Source organism: Ranitomeya variabilis, chromosome 6, assembly GCF_051348905.1.
Source record: "Ranitomeya variabilis isolate aRanVar5 chromosome 6, aRanVar5.hap1, whole genome shotgun sequence".
Classification (NCBI taxonomy): domain Eukaryota; kingdom Metazoa; phylum Chordata; class Amphibia; order Anura; family Dendrobatidae; genus Ranitomeya; species Ranitomeya variabilis.
Window position 1 is genome coordinate 53,102,110 of NC_135237.1, and position 20,038 is coordinate 53,122,147.

Here is a 20,038-nt window from a genome sequence, read left to right on the forward strand (position 1 = left end):
CGCGACCTTTCCAGATTTTTTTTTTTTTTTTTTTTAACTCCCGGTATAGCAGCGCTCTTGGCCACCCAGCACTGCAGCGTCCAGCAGCACATCCCATATTCAGGAGAGACACCGAGCAGGGAGAAATGAAGTGGCTGCAGTGCCTTTATTTTTACAGTTGTGTGGGATTCTGGAGATTGGACCCCCACTTATAATAAATCAATGTCATATTCTAGCGGTACTAGTCTTTATACACTGGATGTCCAGTATTGTATATACTTTATTTTTTGTATTTTTTTGTATATTTTTTTGTATATTGTTTCTTTATTATTTTTGCACTTTCAGTAACTGAGGAAGGTCCAGTTTGGGACCGAAACGTTTTGTTGTTGCTGATAATAAAATAAATCTCCAGATAAGAAAGTTGAGTGCCAGGTTTATTTACATATGGTTATGGTGTTGGAACCTACCTGAGCACCACTAATACTAAGGCAGTGCACGAGTTTATCTATATATTCTAGCGGTACGTCTTCACTCTATGATGGTAAAATTTAGGCTACGTTCACATTTGCGTTGTTGGGCGCAGCGTCGGCGACGCAACCAACAACGCATGTACACAATGCAGCGTTTTGCGACGCATGCGTTGTCATAAGATCCTACAGATCGGGAATTTCGGCGCAGGGAAAACGCTTCAAGTAGCGTCCCCTGCGCCCTGTCTTGTGCTTCTATATGATGCATGCGTCGTAAGATGCAGTACAACGCATACCGGCGCATGTCCATGCGCCCCCCATGTTAAAGATAGGGGCGCATGACACATGCGTCGGTATGCGTCGACGACGCTGCGCCCAACAACGCAAATGTGAACGTAGCCTAAGAAAACAGGCTGTGACGACTCAGCGTCAATCTGGTCACTTGTGTGGACTGTTGGTGATCCAATAAAATCATACCGGAGTAGTGTTCAGCCTACGTGGAAAGAGTACGGGCATTCAGTGGGATGACCCTCAGCCCGTATAATCTAAAGACAGCCAGGCCGGCAGACGAGAGCATACATTGACCCCCGTGTCTCCACATTGGCAGAATGTATAGCACCAGAAAGGTTTCTCCTTGTGGAGAGTGACATACCAGCTCTGGCTTGTCAAGGTAAGGAGGCTTATTCGCCGTGCAATGCTCCTCTGGGAAATGTAATATGCAGAGAAAAAGACGACTTGAACTCTATAGCGCCACCCGTTGGAAGCAGCGATCCTACAAGTCAAAATCAACACTTTAACGAGTCTTGCAATAAAACTTAGGATAAAATACCAAATCAGTATCTCAATCTGCCTGCGAATTGAGATACTGATTTGGCTTTTATCCCAAGTCATATAGCAAGACTCGCTAAAGGGTTGATTGTGACTTGTAGGATCGCTACTTCCAACGGGTGGCGCTATAGAGTTTAAGTCCTCTTTTTTCTGAAGAAGCAATTTGCATAGCACCAGAAAGTCAGATGTTTCATGGTACCAGCAGGTCCCGTTGTGCAGTGTATAAAAAAAATAAAACATGCAGGACAGTATTTTATTTCAAGTTTTTCTTTTTTTTATTTTAAACACAAATACATTTACAGCATGCAGAAAGACTGATGGAAATGGCAATTTACCCGTCCCAATATCAATGTGTATTATGTGCGGACCTCTTACTGGCCTGTCTTCTGTCACCAACGCTCATGTAAGTGTCACGGTATTAAATAATTAAAATAATTTAGCCGATCGCCATTAATAAATAGGTACACACTGTGCTCGCATCGCTGTACTATTCCCAATATATGCATGTGCCAGGAAGAGAACATGAGTACGAAAGACGAACCGAAAAGGCTCAACAACAGGCCGTCTACTATCATCTAGAATCGTTTACCACAAACCATTATAATGGAAGCCTGAAGTAGGGGAAAGCGAGGAAACAAACTATTCATAGTGAAGACTTTCAGATAGGCTTTATTTTTTTTTACCAGTTTGACAGAGCAAAAAACAAATCCTGATATCATAAAAAGGTAAAACATAGCAAAAAAAAAAAATATGTAAAAAAAAAAAAAAAATTTCAGACGACGGAGGCACAAAAAGGAAAATATTCTGCTTCCCGTTTAGTGTGATGTGCACAGGTCTCCCTTAACATATACCTGCGGCTTCTGCACGATGGGTGCTGTCATTCTCACGCATCATATTTCTCAGAGATGCGCTTGGAATAGACTGCAGAAGCCTGGGTGACATGTTGTAATCAAAGCCTTCATTCAGATGGCTGCAAGTCACAGCCTGAATGTGGGATTTATTACCCAAACTAATGGTATCATCAAGCTCGTTCACAAGGGTCGGTAGACTTGCACACTAACGTAGATGCTAAACTGTGCCCGCATTACGGCTGTCTGAATGAGGCCTTACATATGTTGCACAAGTCCAGCTTTGTTGGTTTAAAGCGACAGGTACATATTAGACTCAGCAGACTGTGTGCGCACCATCCGAGGCCATGAGAAAACAGGAAAGGGATTAGTGTTAATCGATCAAGCATTTTATAAAACGTCAGTGTCAAGACCCCCTACAACTCAGGAGTGTATGTTATATAGCGGCACTTAATATAATTCAAAGCTGGCGGCTTCCAGTGGGGAATGATGCTCCTAAACTGATATGATCTGGGTCCAGCCTTACCAGTCTCCTCCAGTAAATCTAGCCCACACGATTATGGCAAGTAACTGGACGGCTAGGACACGGGCTCCTCTAGTATTTCATCAGTAGTGCATACTGAAGCTCCCATGTAAGAAAGGCTCCGCCGTCAGTAGAGCGGTTCTCAGAAGGTAAATCCTAGTGAGGAGAACTGGTTATAGCTATAGTTATCAGAAGCTTCGCTTTGGCGTCCAGAGGAACAAAAAAAAAAAACTGAATGAATACAAAATAATCTACTGCATGAGAATAAACGTCAATTAAGGAGGTAGAGTGCAAAATCAATGACATCCTAAACAAAAAGAAAAATCCATCAAGTCATTTTACACTCAAAAATCTTAATAATGTCCTACCTACAAATTTCCATCTTTCAAACAGTGGCAGTCCTATACTTGTACTTCCCATAAAACGTGTGCGCTGTGCCGATCCTCTATAAAAGGGGTTATCAGGGATGTGGCCCCATACGAAAAAAATAGGCAAAGAACTTTCAGGAGGGTAGTTGCTACCTGCCTGCAACGATCTCTCCCGGCTCGGAGTGGTCACGGACTGCTTCTTCAGGCGAGTCTCCCGCTTCTAATGATGCAACGTCAACAGAGAAGGATCTTCATTTCCGCTATGTTGAAGGGGTGTCAATGCCGAATCCATGCTGACTGACAGGGGAGTCAATCAGCATGATGGCAGCCATGACACCCCATTGACAGAGGAGACCGAAAGAAAAAGAACTGCTCTGTCAACGTGACACCTCTGGAAGCAGGAGAATCGCTGGCCAAATCTGAACAGATTGTCGCAGTATAGAACAGGCAGGTAGTTAGCAGCTACCTACTAGCAAGTGGTCACCCCCATAGGAAAAAAAATGATTAAAGTTTCAGATAACCCTGCATGCACTGGGATCAATTGTGTACGCACACAGTAAAACCCAGTTGTCCATTTATTCATGCATTTCCAGTGGGAGTTACAGAGGAGCGGCACAATGCAGAATTCTATTAAAAGATGGGTCAGAATATGAGAATACAAGCATTTACTCAGGGGGAAGCCGATAGGTCCCCTAAACTTAACCCGCTCTCCTAAACCACATATTAGATACTGGGAATGGGACACCCAGTTACCTACAGAAACACTCGATGAGGGTACGCGACAGTCCTTTCTAAACATCGCTTTCTCCAGTGCATGTAAATACGTCCCCATTCCAAGAAAGCACCACTGCAAGGAATGTATGCAGACTAGAAACTACAATGGATAATCGAAAGTGGTATAAGGAGGAAATTAAATATACATTTCATAAAATCCCGTCCTACAGTAACGGGCCTCGATGATCCCATACACATTTATTAACAGGGTAAAGCAGAATGTTTTCACACATAACGCTAAGGAACAGCACAGTCTGGTATCGATACGTTGTCCTCCTGCCTCGTGTTACGACCACACGGCAGCAGGTTTTCCCACCACAGAATAGTAGAGCAGCCTCGAGTGTCCTGAAATCTGGAGATTATTTGGTAGTGAGGATTTCAGCCCAGCGGCAGGTATAATAAAGCACGCTTTAGTAGCTAGACACTGTACAATCTACAGTATTTTATTGTAGCACTGATGTTAGAGTCACTTCATCAGTCGCCGCCGGCCCTGGTATAACGCGGCGGACTCTTACACGTATTGGAGAAGGTTAACCTGGAAGTGTATTAAACCGTTATAGTTTGCTCCATGTCCCTATGACAAAAGATATACAGAGACGTGACTAGGCTCTACTCGACCAGTGACGTACATTCAGACTTGGCACAGTGCGGACTAGATTAAGACATGGAGAACAAACTGTGCAATAGATGGAGCTATTAAATTACATTTCATATGCAAATACATCGGAATTGCACTAAGTTTTCGCTGCAAATAAAAAAAGAATTTTTTTTTTGCAAAAGAAAAAAAAATTGGGAGAAAGGAAGAGCTGTACAGGCCGGATATAAATTACAATTTCAAAAACAATCCTACAATCCCCAAAAGAGAAGTGAACCCCGGTAATGATCACCACTTGACTGTCCTCGATGCCGTTGGTCCTTCAGCAGCTGAAATAAAAATATAAACAAAAGTGAACTTCATAGAAGCAATTTGGCTCCTCAGTGATTGAATATGCATGTAACGGAAGCCCTACAGATGACCACATCGAGATTGCTTCTATTTTAATGGACAGAACAGAGCAGCAAATAAGATTATAAATATTGTATAAGAATAGAGATGAGAGAATTGGTTTGAGGAAAATTGAATTCCCTTGAATTTTACACCAAAATTGCTTCTTTGCAGATTTGTTAAATAGGGAAAAATAAAAAAAATTCACTTTGCCGCTGTTGTTCCAGTCCTCGATGCAACTCCATTAGGTCTCTTTACACATAATGCCATCTTCCTCCATATTTACTCTGCGCTGGGGCCTCTGTCAGCGAGTAGACCACCGATGGCATGAAGCATATCAAGCCGTCCCAACACGTGTCGCCCACAGGGTTGTCAGAGCCTCAGGCCACGCCCGTTGTGACGTCAGACGACTATATGGTGCCGGAAGCCCTGGCACAAAGTGAAGATGAAGGAAGAGTATGCTGTGTGGGTGAGAAGTTTATATAAAAAAAAAGCTCCAAGGAACTGTGAGGAGGACTAGATTCTGGTGCTAACAGGTAAGCGGCAAGGTGAATTATTATATTTTTTCCTCCCCAACGCAAGTTTTCATTTGCTGTGGGGTCTAGGGAGACCCGAGAGAATAAGGGACATCTTATTATCAAAAAAATTTCATGTGATCTGAATTTCCTGGTCAAAAATTTAGCAAACATTAAAATTCAAATTTCAGCAGATTCACCCATCACTATGCAAGATATCCAATAGACGGGATATAATGAAAGAAACTAATTTTCTATCGGAACATAAATCAAAGTGATTTAAGACTGTTCTTTATATTTATTTAAAAAAAAAAAAGCCGTTTGGGAAATGAATGAAGCGCCCAAACTGACTGGAATGGGCAACGGCTCGTTTTGCTTTGCATCAGTTTGGGTACATCCCTCCTGACTACTGACTCGCATACTGGGTAGCTGGTATTCTACAGGTCATATGGTTGTACAGTCTATCGAATGGGAAACACTATGGCGAATGCAATAGCTAATTTGTTAAGTAAGGTTTCAAGAAATCCAACCTTTATCTGATACCGAAACACATGAAAGTATAAACTCTCCCACCCATCCCAAAAAGAATACAAAAAAAAAAAAATGTATATACAACTTACATTTTGTCAGGCTTAGCAATTCCTCCACGGATAGAAACCGGCTGACTATTCTGAGGGAAAACAGCGCCGCCACGAATTGCATTTGGGTGTGTTGGTGAGGCAGCTGGGTGCTGACCGGGACGGATAGGTTTAGCTGAAATAAAAATTATATTTTGGTAGATTAACTGAACAGCTTAACATAGGTTGTCTCATCGGGGACCTATGTATAGAATATGCTAGAACTGTATAGATCTCCAGAAGTGTGCTCGGCTCCTTTCAATGCTCCCACACAAATGAATGTAGAGAATAACACGTGCATGTCCAACTCTCCAACCTATGCGAGCACCACCAAAGAGGCTACTGAACAAAAAATTTGGCCACTCAAAAGGAATCCAATTTGTTTTAGGATGTAAATGTGCACATAGAAAGTAGACTAGTTACCGATCTGTGCAGAGTGTCCCCTTCTTGCCATATTCTTGGATCTTACGGCCTCTTTAATGCGATCGACCTCCTGTTGATACCGTTTCCTATCGCGAGACGCATTTTCTTTGGCTTCTTTTAGAGCAGACTCCAAGGCTTTAACTCGTTCAGCTGTAGCTCTAAGTCGTTTTTCCAACTTTGGAAGCTCGCAACGCAGATCTGCATTATCACGTACCAGCTACAGAATACAGAACAAAAAGTGTCAGATTCTTTGTTGTTGTTTTTTTCACCTTACACAAAAGGAACAAAACTGTTAAGGAGACTGTTTATACCTGTTTATGGACCTTGGTGAGCTGCTCAAGGTTATTTTCCAGAAAGGAGATCTTCTGTTTCTGTGCTGCGCTCCCTCCAGTATCATCAGAGTCCATTTCTGCACTCTGTATAAAGAAAACACACGTTAATAGGAGAACCAGGCTGCGCCAAAATAAAGGAGGACCTGGAAATCAATTACCTTTTTCACTCTAGTTGTCAAATCCTGAACAAAAAGCTTCCTGAGATTATGCAGGGTCTGGAGTTCCTTAGCCTAGAATGCAGAAACTTAAGATCAATTCAAGGAGGATTACATGGCCAAACAATGAAGTGTTACATATCAGTCACATTCTGCTTACCACCGTCTCTTCGAGTCCCTTCAGATCCTGCCGTGCTTGCTCTCTTCTGTCTTGTATAACCCTGAAGGAATATTGCAAAAAGTTAACAAATCTGACAACGATAGCAATAAAGGTCTGAATACATATGAAAACAAATGTGTCCAGCTTTAACCAAATGTGTGCATTAACCAGGAGCCTTAGAGGTGCTGTACAGGATTGCAAAAACATGGCTGCTTTCTTCTAAAAACAGCACTGCATCTTTTCACAAGTGCCATAAGGTCTGGCAGCTCAGCCCATTCACTTTAATATACCAAGTTGCAGTCTAAGGCACAAAGCTAATGTAGCTGTTTTTGGAATAAAGAAGCCAGTTTTTTTTTTAGATAACAGACAACCCTCTCTGTCGAATTCCATACAGCAGAAGTTCTCCACGTAGTCTTTGTATACATTCCGCATTATCTTCAGGGGAACAATTAACTTTTTTTTTCTTTTTTTTTTAATGAAACTGAGATCACAGTAGGTTTGTCTTCACTAGGAAAAGTTCCTTCTGAATGCAAATATTCCCTCCATGTAATACATGGAGGGTCCGGGCCCATCATAGCAGCTCTGCCTCATCTCATAAGGATAAGTGGGAGTTTCCCTGATGTCCATAAGGCCTAATACAGTATTTGAATGAGGTTCAGATTTATCAATTCTTTTTAAAGTCATAAGATTACATGCTCCCCAGCAAAACAATGATTACCGATCATTATGCACTTACGTGAGGTCATGCAACTTCTTGCTTTTCTCCTGATCGGCACCCTTCAATTTTTCATGCTCCACCCGCAGACGTTCTTGCTCGAGCATCATCTTCTGGTTTTGGCTGCAAAAATAAATAGTACCATTATATAAAACAAGAAGTAATATGACCACAGTGCCGGATTTGTACCTAGGACTGCTTATTTAATCACGGCCTAATATCACAGACTGGTTGACAAGTTGTTGACTTATATTTATGTTGTTTGTCGTGTCCCTGAGGTTGACACGGGCTCAGACGCTGAGCCTGCATCTTACCCCACATCTTTCTCCACCCACGGCTGTTGACCAGTTAAATCCCACTGTCAACCTCTGACAGCAGGATTAACACCCTCTGGCTGGAAGTGCGTCATTCTGGTAGTCCATCAACGTCCGCCTAGTGATAAGGGGGCACTGATTGTCATGACAGCCCGCTCGTGGCCGACATTCATAGAAGATTTTTATTTCTGCTATACATAGCAGTGCTGAATCCCTGCTATGTATAGCACAGGTGACCAGACAATCGCAGAGTCAAGTCTTTTAAGGAAACTATTGAGGGAAAGAAAAAAAAAAAGTTTTAAAAAAGAAAAGTAAAACAAGTTTAAAACTATCTTTTGCGCCACTGAAAAGAAAAACAAAAACAAAACAATTGGTATCTCTGATCAGCGATGTCCAATCAAAATAGAAAATTAAACATATCACTAAACAACGCAACGAGACAAAATAAATAAATAAATCAAGATGCCAGTACTAAGGTTTTTTTTTGGCTGCCACAACGTTCAATAAAATGTTATCAAAAGTATGTATCTATCCTAAAAATGTCAGCTCAGGGCACAAAAAAAAATAAGCCACCACACCAGCTGCAGAGCCCCAAAAAATGGAAATTGCAAAAGTCTTGGAAAATTGCAACAGGTGCAAAAACTTTTTTCACAAATTTTGGAATTGATTTTTCACCACAAAATATATGAAAAAAGAAAAAAAATCTCTGCGTACTTGTACTGACCTGAGGAATCATACTGCTAGGTCAGTTTTACCATAGTGAACATTGTAAATTAAAATAAACAAACAAAAAACAATTGTGGAATTTCACAGCATTTGGAATTTTTTCCCCATTTTCCAGAAGACTGTGGTAAAATTAATGGTGTCATTCAAAAGTACAACTCATACTACAAAAAACAAGCCCTGATACGGCTATATTGGCGAAAATGTTAAAAAAGGAAAAAAGTTATGGCCATGACATGAAGGGGTTAAAGTATGAGCAGAGCTCCTTAAAAATTAACCTGAAATGGCAGATCAGCTCCATTTCCTATTGATAAATCAAATTTTTATCTCAGTGTGACATTTGGATTAAAACGTTGCAGTCTTGCTACATTATATTGTCAGGAACAATGAATGACTTACTCTTGGAGCTCGGTGATGATCTTCTCCTTAGTATCGATCTCATCCCTCAGACTGCTCAGCTGTTTCTGATGAGTCTCCCGATGACTCTGAATCTGTTGTTCCACTGCATGCTGAAGAACAAGATTACAATTTAGGTTCAGATCTGGAAAATTTTTACTATTAATACCAAAGAGGAATTTTTCTATTCCAGTTTAAAGGGGGCATAATTTACCAATTGCTGGCGGTCTGACTGCTGGGAAGCCATCGATCCTGAGAACCAGAGCACTACAGAGCCCCACGAGTACGGAGTAATGAGAGATCATGCACACACTGCTGCTCCATTCAGGTTTTAAAACGGGACCGCTAAAGATGGCCGAGCCCATAAGAATTAATGGAGAGAGTAGGTGTGCATAATCAGTCAAATGCGCCTTTCACACGGCTCTTTCAGCCCCCCAAAAATTGGTGGGAGTCCTAGCAATGAGGTCATTCTCCCCCATCTTTTGGATAGAAGAGGACTTCCCAACTTCAGAATACCTTTCTAAAAACTTAATAGGGACCCTAAAATGTGGTTTAAAAGGAAACCTGTCACCAGGCTTTCCCCAATATAAACTACGGCTAGCATCTTTAATGTCTCTTTTACAGCAAGCTGTATACAAGCTATCTAGCAAGCTGTATACAAGTCCCCAACTCCCACTGCAGATCCCCAAAACTATATTTTATAATCCCCCATACGGTGCAGCCTGGTCAGATGGGTCTTGTCTTGCTTTGTTGCCTCCTCTCTCGCAGTTATCAAAGTCCTCCTTCTCTGCTTCATGTGGGCGATGTGGCCAAGGTCTTCCACAGCGCCCCCCCCAATCTCTCTTGCGCAGGCGTATTTCACTCCAATGTACATGCGCCGGCTTTACCTCTGGGTTATCTGCACTCTTTGGCCTCTCCCGATGCATGCACATATAAGTATGCCGGCGCAGGAGAGAGTTTGGGGCGCTGTGTAGATGACATAGGACACGTCATCCACATGAAGCAAGGCAGGAGCATGGCGACAGCAGGGAAAGAGGAGACAACAAAGCAAGACGAGCGATGCCTATCTGACATGACCGCACCATATGGGTAACTATAAAATGTATTTTTGGGATCTGCAGAAGAGGTTAGGAACTTGTGTATGCAGGTTGCTAGACTGCTGTAAAAGGAGATTTTTGTGTACTCACCGTAAAATCCTTTTCTCCGAGCCAATCATTGGGGGACACAGGACCATGGGTGTTATGCTGCTGCCACTAGGAGGACACTAAGTAAACACAGAAAGAATAGCTCCTCCCCTGCAGTATACAGCCTCTTGAATGCTATCAGTGAACCAGTTCGGTAACAAAGCAGTAGGAGCTTAATATTTAACAAGGATGAACTGTGTCAAAAACCAAGTTAACTCAACAAAAACCAAAGCCAATAGGCTAACAGGGTGGGTGCTGTGTCCCCCAATGATTGGCTCGGAGAAAAGGATTTTACGGTGAGTACACAAAAATCTACTTTTCTCCTACGCCTCATTGGAGGACACAGGACCATGGGACATCCTAAAGCAGTCCCTGGGTAGGAAAAAATTAACTGCAATTGCTACTTGCACCCACAAGTTACAGATGCGGCACAGCCGCCTGCAGAATTCGTCTGCCGACGGTCGCATCTGCCGAGGCTTGAGAGTGAATGTGGTAATGTTTTGTAAAGGTATGCAGGCTGGACCAAGTCGCAGCCTTATAAACTTGTGCTGCCGAAGCTTGGTACCGGATGGCCCAAGACGCACCCACCGACCGAGTGGAGTGAGTCTTAATCCCTGCTGGGACAGGAAGACCTCTGACTCGGTAGGACTCTTGAATAGCCGAACGGATTCATTTGGCTATTGTCGCCTTGGAAGCGGGAAACCCTTTTCTCGGTCCTTCCGGGAGCACGAATAGGGCATCTGACATGCAGAAAGACGCTGTCCGCGAGATGTATCTTCTAAGAGCTCTCACTAAATCCAGTGTGTGAAGGGCCTTCTAGATGCGATGGACTGGTGCCGGACAGAGTGAGGGTAAGACAATCTCCTCATTGAGATGAAAAGAGGATACAACTTTCGGTAGAAAAGAGGGAGATGTCCTCAAAACCACCTTATCTTGATGAAAATTCAGGAACGGAACTTGAGAGGACAGAGCCGCCAGCTCGGAGACTCGTCTGATAGAGGCGACCGCAACTAGAAAAGCAACTTTCCATGAAAGAAGAGACAGGGAAACCTCCTGTAGAGGTTCAAAAGGAGCCTGTTGCAAGACTCCGAGGACCAGATTAAGATCCCATGGTTCCAACGGCATCCTATAGGGGGGCGCCCGACGGGAGACTCCCTGAATAAACGTCTTGACCTGTAATCTGTTGGCAATCCTACGTTGGAAGAGAACAGACAGGGCTGAGATCTGCCCCTTGAGAGAACTAAGGGCGACACCCAAGTCCAAACCAGTTTGTAAGAACTCGAGAATGGAAGGGATGGAAAAATGTAGAGGAGAACGTCCTCGGTCGCTACACCATGAAAAGAAAGTCTTCCAAGCGCGATGATAGATACGCATAGACGTAGGCTTTCTAGCGCTGATCATGGTAGCTATGACTTCTGGAGAGAAACCTGCCTGGGTTAGGACCCAGAACTCAACGGCCATGCCGTCAAACACAGTGCCTCTGAGTTCTGGTGGTAAAAGGGGCCTTGAGATAGCAGATCTGCGAGATTCGGTAATCGCCAGGGAACGTCGGCAACTAGTTGAACTAGTTCCGCGTACCACGCCCGGCGCGGCCAATCTGGCGCAACCAGGATTACCGGTACCCTCTCCGCTCTGATTTTCTTGATGACTCTCGGCAGGAGAGGAAGCGAGGGAAATATGTACGGAGGCCGAAAATGATGCCACGGGAGTACAAGAGCGTCTGCCCCGATGGCTGCCGGATCGTGGGACCGAGCCATGAAGTCGGGAACCTTGAAATTCAGCCGTGAGGCCATCAGATCCACATCCGGGGTTCCCCAACGACAGCAGATCTGGTGGAAGATCTCCGGATGGAGACCACTCCCCGGAGTCGAGGCATTGCCGACTGAGGAAGTCTGCCTCCCAATTGTCCACTCCCGGGATGTGAACCGCAGAGATCATTGAGCGGTTTTCCTCGGCCCATCAGAGGATGTGGCCTATCTCTGTCATGGCCGCCCTGCTGCGGGTTCCCCCATGGCGGTTGATGTATGCCACTGCAGTGGCGTTGTCGGACTGAATCCTGATTGGGCGACCTGCTAGGAAGGGCTCGAAACTGGAGAAGTGCCAGCCTGATCGCCCGGATTTCCAAGATGTTGATTGGAAGGCGTGATTCCTGGGGGGGACCAGCGGCCCTGAGCAATGTGATGAAGGAACACCGCTCCCCAGCCTAGAAGACTGGCGTCTGTCGTCACAACCAGCCAGTGTACTGGAAGAAAAGACTTCCCTTGATTCAGGGAGGATTTCAATGTCCACCACCAGAGAGACTGTCTGACTCGCTGGGGAAGGAGGAACCGACGGTCTAGGGAGAACAGGTTCCTGTCCCAAACAGCCAGGAGGGCATGCTGTAGAGGACGGAGGTGTAGTTGGGCAAATGGAACCACTTCCATAGCTGCTACCATCCTGCCGAGGACTCTCATACTGAAGCGCAGAGCGAGAGCGAGGCTGAGAGAGCCTCTGAGCTTCTCGCTGTAAGACAGATCTTTTCCTGGGGAAGAAGAACCAACCCCCGGGACGAGTCGAGTATCATTCCTAGAAAGGAAATTCGCTGAGCCGGCACTGGGGAAGATTTTTTGAAGTTTATCGTCCAAACCAGGCGAGAAAGGGTATCTATTGTGATGGCCACGGCTTCCTTGCAGGAGCTGACAGAGGGGCCTTTGATGAGGATATCGTCTAAATACGGGAGCGCCACCACTCCTCGGGTGTGGAGTATGGCCACGGCAGCCGCCATGACCTTGGTGAATACCCTGGGAGCGGTGGCGAGGCTGAAGGGTAGAGCAACGAATTGGAAGTGATCTTCCTGAACTGCGAAGCGAAGAAACCTTTGGTGAGAAGGTAAAATAGGAATGTGGAGGTATGAGTCCTGGATATGTATAGACGCCAGGAACTCGCCTTTTTCCATGGAGGTGATGACAGAATGAAGCGATTCCATCCGGAATCGTCGTACCCTGACGAACCTGTTCAGCAGTTTTAGATCCAGTATGGGCCGTACTGTACCGTCCTTCTTTGGAACAATGAAGAGGTTTGAATAAAAACCTTGAAACCTTTCGCTTTGAGGGACCGTAGTAATAACTCCGTCTTTTCTCAGAGAGCTTATAGCTTTGAAGAACTGGTGCTTTTGCTCTGGGAGGAGAAGACAGGAAAAAACGGTTTGGAGGACGAGATAAGAGATCTATCTTGTATCCGGAGGACACTAGATCACGGACCCACTCGTCGTGAACGACCGAGAGCCACGCGGCACTGAAGGAAAGCAGGCGGCCGCCTACTTTGAGGGTGTCCACCGGATACCGCAGGAAGTCATTGTGTGGAAGGTCTGCCCGTTCTGGCGCCTCTGGATTCCGGCTGCCTTGGCCTGCCTCTCCAAGAAGGGGAAGGCTTAAAAGAGGCCTGTGAACCTCTGCCTCCACGTTGTGCCCGGCCGGAACCGGGAGATGTGGAAGTAGAGGACCAGTTTGAGTTGTAACGAGAGAAAAAAAAAAAAAAAAACGGGAACGAGCCTGTGGTTGCAAGTTCCGAAAGGGCCGAGAGGGTCTCTGTTGTGGAAGAAATTTACTCTTCCCTCCAGTGGCGTCAGAAATTAACTGGACGAGCTTTTCGCCAATAAGGCGACCACCCTGATATGGGAGAGAAGTCAATGACTTTTTGGAAGTAGAATCCGCACACCAGTCTCTGAGCCATAATGACCTCCGGATGGTGATGGCATTTGCTGTTGCTTGAGAAGCACAGTCAGCGGCATCCAGGGACGCGGTCACTACAAAATCTCCAGCTCTGGCTGAGTAGCGAGGTATGCTATTTTGGGGGGGGGGGGGGGGGAGAGATTGGTATCCAGTACTGCTGAAGACAAGACCTCAGCCCAGTGGGTCATAGCCTTAGCCACCACGTAGCGGCAAAAGATGGAAAGAGTGCGGCCGCTGAGGCTTCAAAGGCTGGACGCGCCATATTGTCGATCTGACGATCAGTTGGATTTTTAATAGAGGCGCCCTCCGAGGAGGATAAAACAGATTTCGTAGCCAGGCGCGATACAGGAGTATCTACTGGGGGAGATTGTGACCAATCTTTTCTTAGATCCTGGGCAAAGGGATATTTGGACTCCATGGGCTTCTGCCTCGTGAATCGTTTATCTGGACAGATCCTATGAGATTCATCAATTTGCTTAAACTCAGGATGAGTGGCGAACACTCTGAGCTCGTTTTGTCCTCTTAAAGGACACGGCATGATCTGTTTTAGATAAGGGTTCCTCCTCAAGTCTCAAAGCCTTATTCACTGACTCAATTAGAGTCGAGAGTCTCCTGATCGTGATGAAATTCCTGATCTAGGGACGTATCAGAATCGTCCTCTGAAACAGGTTCTCTACTAGCCCCAATGGAAGGGGAGCGAGAAATGGAGCTCTCAGAACCCGAAAACCGTTGATGGTCTGGGGATATGGCATGAGTCCTTTTCCTGGAAGAGTGAGAACTCCTTGGCAAGGTACAACCCCTGTAGTACGAGGGGTTCTGACCATCGGAAGCGTCGTCCGTATTAGTGCCCTGGTTAGATGAAGGGTCTCGGAACGAGTCTAACGCTTTTGCCAGGGATGCCATAGACCGGGAAAGGGAGGTAGCCCACTCAGTGGGACTAGGCTCACTGGGTTCATTATCAGCAACAGGTGGTTCCTGAGCCGTCACCGGTTCACAAGCTGTGCATAATGCAGTATTGTGACCCCGGGGTAATGATACCTTACAAGAGGTACATGCAGCGAAAAATACAGTGTGGGATTTCCCAGACTTTTTGTGAGGCTTTGGTTGAGACATAGTAAAGCCTGGAGGAAAGCGCTTACTAGCAGGGGAAGGGTTAAGCTATGTGTCTGCAGCTTACCCAGGTCCTGTGTCTTGAGTCCCCAGGGCAGGTCCGCAGTGTAGGCAGAGAAAAACGCTAGTCCTGAGGGCTATGATAGGAAATGCTGGAGCAGTGCTGCAGCATCAGGGCTGTGGGTGTCCCAAGATGGCCGCCGAGACCAGGAAGTGGGAGCTCATCACAGGGAATGAGAAGCGCCAGGAAAAGTGGGCAGGGCTACCTGCCGGTGGGCGTGGCCCCAAACTCCAGCCTGTATTGAGGGGAATTTTATTTTTTTTCCTTCTGCGGTTGCGGCCTGCAGCGCCGCGAGCGCTATTAGCGCCATCATTAGCTGCACTTTTTCGTGGGGTTGCCGCACTACGGACCACCCACGGACACAGGCTTAAGGTGCGGACCTCCCATACCCCGGGGACCAGGACCTCCCCCCAGCGCCTCGGCCCCCGCACTGTACTCACGGTAGATGCGGTGGGCCGGTGCTCAATCCACCGTCGCCATAGTCAGGGAGGGGGTGGAGAGCTTCTGCCGCCATGCGTCATCCGCTATATCAGTGGTGATGCAGAGGGGGGCTGCACGGATGCCATATATATCATGTCCGGCTATGCACCTGGCTCCAGGAGAGATAGATGGAGGGCTACTCCATGTGGTCGCCTGCTATGGAGGGGGGAGATCAGAACGCGAAGGAACCGTCGCCCGTAATATGAGCTCAGGGCTGGCATCCAGCGTTGCAGGAAAGGATACGGGAGGGACGCTCCACGTACTTGCCTGTTGATGGTTCGGAGTAGATCGGAACCTAGAAAGGATCCGTCACCCCCATTCGCTCCGTTAAGGAAAAATAGAATAAAAAGTAAAAAGCTAAAATAAAAATGGTGGGGTCTGAAAGCAGACCCAAGTGCCTCCTACAGACACTAAGCAAGAACTGGTTCACTGAGAGCCAGCAGGAGGGTGTATACTGCAGAGGAGGAGCTATTCTGTGTTCACTTAGTGCCCTCCTAGTGGCAGCAGCATAACACCCATGGTCCTGTGTCCCCCAATGAGGCGTAGGAGAAAAGTCATTAAGGTGGGGCAGTAGTTTACAATGGGAAAACCTGGTGACAGCAATTGTCTAACCGTTCTTCCCAATAGTTCTCCAAGGCTGTACACAGGGAGGAAAGCACATGAGCCTTCATGAGTTGTTAAAGGAACAAACAGTCCAGAAACTGAGCTTTTCTGATACAAAAGAGGTGAAGACAGCGAATCCTGGAAACCAAAGGCCTCACATCCAGTATGTATTAATTGGAGGGAAACCATCACAATAGAAATGTTTGAAACAAGGAGGGTCTAAAAAATTAAATGGAGATTAAAGACTGGAATTTAGTAAAAATCGCACTAACTAAAGGAGACCGGTAGCAAATGCAATAATCATTCCAGGCCTTTTATATTGCATAACAACAGATATTTCTAATAATCACATACCTTAACTTCATTGGCAGTCTGCACTTTATTTAGGTGCTCCTTCTCCATTTCATGAACTTTTTCTACAATACAATAGATGACAAGGTATAAACACAAATTTCAGCAAAACATCATGAAGGAATTGGTAATCATTTACAGAAAAGGGAGATCATCATTGAATTTGGACTGCTGTGCCAGTAGGAGCAGACACACTGAGGCTATTCCATCATAAGAGTAAGAACAGTGGTACAAATATACAGGCATCAAAGGAATAATTATTCGGACATCACATCAGACATTGTTGTTGGACTTGCTGAAGTTCACAAATCTTATACCTTTCTCGTATTTGTAAAATGAAGACTTATTAGAGCTTTTTTCTACAATGTATAGTTTTGATTTTAAAGGGGGCTGAAGGCACACCAGATGACCGGGTTACCATGTAAAGGACTACAAATCATGATTCTTTTCCCCTCTCACAGGTGATTATTCACAGGCTGCACATACAAAACAGAACGCTGCCGCACACATTGCTCTGCTGCTCCCCTATGCAAGACACTGCATTGTCAGCTGCCCAGCATGTGAAACACAATCCTAAGATAGGACGTGGGATGTTAGAGCCTGAGAGCATTGGAGAGGAGATACGTGCTATGCAATATCCAATACTCCAATAAAGGAGATAAATCATGTGTTCAGCGTCCTTTACATCATGAAGGCGGCAGGTAATAACCCGCAGCATGGCTGCTTAGCTGGGTCACAGATGTATTAGAACAATCTTCCTCTAAAGCTTAAACTGTGGACTACATTATAAATATACACAATACAGAATTTTTTTAAAAACATTTTTTTAGAAGGGCTTTTATTTCTTTTTTTTTTTTTTCAGTAAATCATGGTACTGAACAAGGAAAAATATAATTATAAAGAATTTTGACGTCAGTGCTAATCAAAGATTTCTCTCTATTTTGACTCTCCCCTGCGGTCACTCCTCCCAATTTTCACAAAATACTTAGTAGGCTTTCTAGAATATCTGGTTTGTGTAGTCGGTAATAACTTTCAGAGAAGGAGTATAAAGCCCAAGACAGAAAGACGCCCCACCCTGTGCCCGCAGCTTGACAAGCTCCTCGTTCAGAGAATCCACAGACTCCTCCATCTGCCTCCTCTTCTGCTCCAGGTTCTGGACGTACTCTGTCAGTGACTTGATCTTTGCTTCATGCTTTAAAGAGAAACAAAGATGATTGAGTGAACCCTCTTCTTAGGCAGACCACCTTATGATGAGCTGATGGCTGGGGGTCCAGCTGTGGATTTTATTTTTACAGGGGCAAGTTTCAGCATGCACAGTGCCCTGGAGTCAATGAGTGACCATTTGTAAGTATTAGTGCAGTAATGCCCCTCTCCCTCAAAACTATGATTATTAAAGGGCATATGGATAGAATGTATAATGATGGGACAAGTTGTTACAGTAAAAAAACAAAAACCTAAGCATTACAGTTCTGCCCTAATGCCTACTGTGGTACCTCCACTATATATTAAGACAAGCTTTAGGGTTTCACATTGGACAGGTTTCTAGCTGTCACACATCCCGCAGCATCTACCTGAGAGATACGGAGCTGGCAGGCAGCAAGTTCCTTCTCGTTCTCCTCCATTTTCTTGTTGCTCTCGCCCTGAGTGCCCTCCAGCTGTTTGCAGCGTTTCACCATGGTCTTCACTTCAGACTTCATCTTACTGATGTACAGCCGGGCCACGGTGAACTCCTCATCGATCATGCCGCTCACCTCTGGTTGCTATTGGGAAAGAAGAGATCAACTGTTTTAATCATGCCAAATGTGCAACTTCAAAAAGAATGGATTCATCATTCCAAGTTCTTGCGATTTGCATCTTCACAAAAAACACGATTAGGATCATCAAAAGTGGGGGAGGGGGGCAGGGAAGAGTCTCAAAATTTATGGAAAAAAAAAAAGGAAACAAGCCCATACATCAGCCCACCATAGATGCCACAGCGCATTTGGCATTTTTTTTTTAATGGACAGACATCTATTAGTTTTACAGATAAAAAGAAAACTTGCAGCTGTAACTAAGTAGTCATGATACAGTACATCATCCTCAATAGGGTGGTCGCATCAACTCTCTTCAGGCAGGCAAGACTGACTTTTCGGGCCAGTGGCATGGGTGCACTGCGGGTCAGGACTGTGCACTCTGCCATGCTGCTTATAGATGCAGCTAGGCCTTGGCAGCGTAGGAGAAGTGCAGGGGCGCCAAAGCAGGCTACAGTCAGCTTGCTTCAGGGCCGCACCTGCAAGCTGTAAATCAGAGTATGCAAGCACCTCCAAGTCCGGAGACTTGGCCGGACACCTGGGCAACAAGCAAATTATAGAATCAAGAATTCTTCAGGGGGAAAAAAATAATTTTAAATTGCAAAGTTTCTCATTTTTACAAGCACTTTGCAAATATACCTATTTATTAAGAGGAAACATTTCTTAACACTTCTTTTAAAATCATAAAAAGCACCACTCCAGAGTTTTTTGTTTTTTTTTATTTACTGCTGGAGTGGTGTCGCTAATCCACGTTCGCTGACAGAAGTTAGACTGCTAGCACCTATTCAAGGCTGTAATTTAAAAAAAAAAAAAATAAAAAAAAAATCCCTCTGCCGGAGTAGCGCTTCAAAAAGGCTCGTCCAGGCTCTCTAGCTCAATCTGACATGGAGTATGGAACATACCGGCATGATGTGCTGAAGCAACCAACTGATGGCCAGATGGTATTATGAACGGGTCTTACTCTGACTAATGGGGCTGGTGAGTGGCAAGCACAGGGCAGCAGGTGGCTGCCTACGGAGCTGTACAGTCCTTTGGCCACTGGCCTCTACATACCCCATGTCAGACTGACTGGGAGAGAATGCCCAGATAACAAGCATGTCGTCATTTCAAAAGAAAGAACTGTAAACCAAGAGGCCAAATAGCACCCCTAGGTGACACCCCAAGCCCCCCAATGGGAATGATCAAAGCTCAGTCAGTCACAACGGCTGCAGACCATCTGGGTAAGTAGATCACAGACATTTCCAGTACTGGCGCATTAGGTAAGAGTGGATGCATTACCACAATGTGCACAGAGGAACCAAGGCTGCATTATTAATGGAAAATATACTGATAAAGAACAAGCTATGCATCAAGTTGATGAATCACCTTGGAGTCATTGTTTCCTACGGCTATGCCAATCTCAGCAAGATCCTTCAGCAAGGAGGTCATCATCTCCGTAGCCCGCTTCTTCTGATGGTTCGTCATCTCTTTCAGTTTCTGGAGTTCAGAGTCTAAACTGGACAAAATTACCTTAACAAAAAAAAAAAGAAAGAAAGGAATAGCATCACAAAACACGATGAAATTGTGGTCTCAAAATTCACAAGAATCGGGAGTCCTTAACGGTAACACACACAACTAAGCCTTTCAC

The 20,038-nt window shown here is 45.1% G+C and overlaps 1 protein-coding gene across 1 annotated transcript in view; it reads right to left on the reverse strand.

Annotated features, from left to right (window-relative positions):
- Positions 1–1,525: 1,525 nt before the first annotated feature.
- The window catches only part of KIF5B (kinesin family member 5B), an 82,098-nt gene continuing 63,585 nt past the window's right edge, over positions 1,526–20,038 (reverse strand). The window contains exons 15-26 of the mRNA XM_077268493.1: positions 19,777–19,920; positions 18,193–18,381; positions 17,696–17,813; positions 16,625–16,686; positions 9,126–9,235; positions 7,711–7,812; positions 6,975–7,035; positions 6,818–6,889; positions 6,639–6,743; positions 6,328–6,544; positions 5,908–6,040; positions 1,526–4,711 (exon numbers count right to left, since the gene is read on the reverse strand). Of these exons, the coding sequence (XP_077124608.1) occupies positions 4,705–4,711; positions 5,908–6,040; positions 6,328–6,544; positions 6,639–6,743; positions 6,818–6,889; positions 6,975–7,035; positions 7,711–7,812; positions 9,126–9,235; positions 16,625–16,686; positions 17,696–17,813; positions 18,193–18,381; positions 19,777–19,920 (1,320 nt within the window). The 3' untranslated portion in view covers positions 1,526–4,704. The remainder of the gene's footprint in view (positions 4,712–5,907; positions 6,041–6,327; positions 6,545–6,638; positions 6,744–6,817; positions 6,890–6,974; positions 7,036–7,710; positions 7,813–9,125; positions 9,236–16,624; positions 16,687–17,695; positions 17,814–18,192; positions 18,382–19,776; positions 19,921–20,038) is intronic.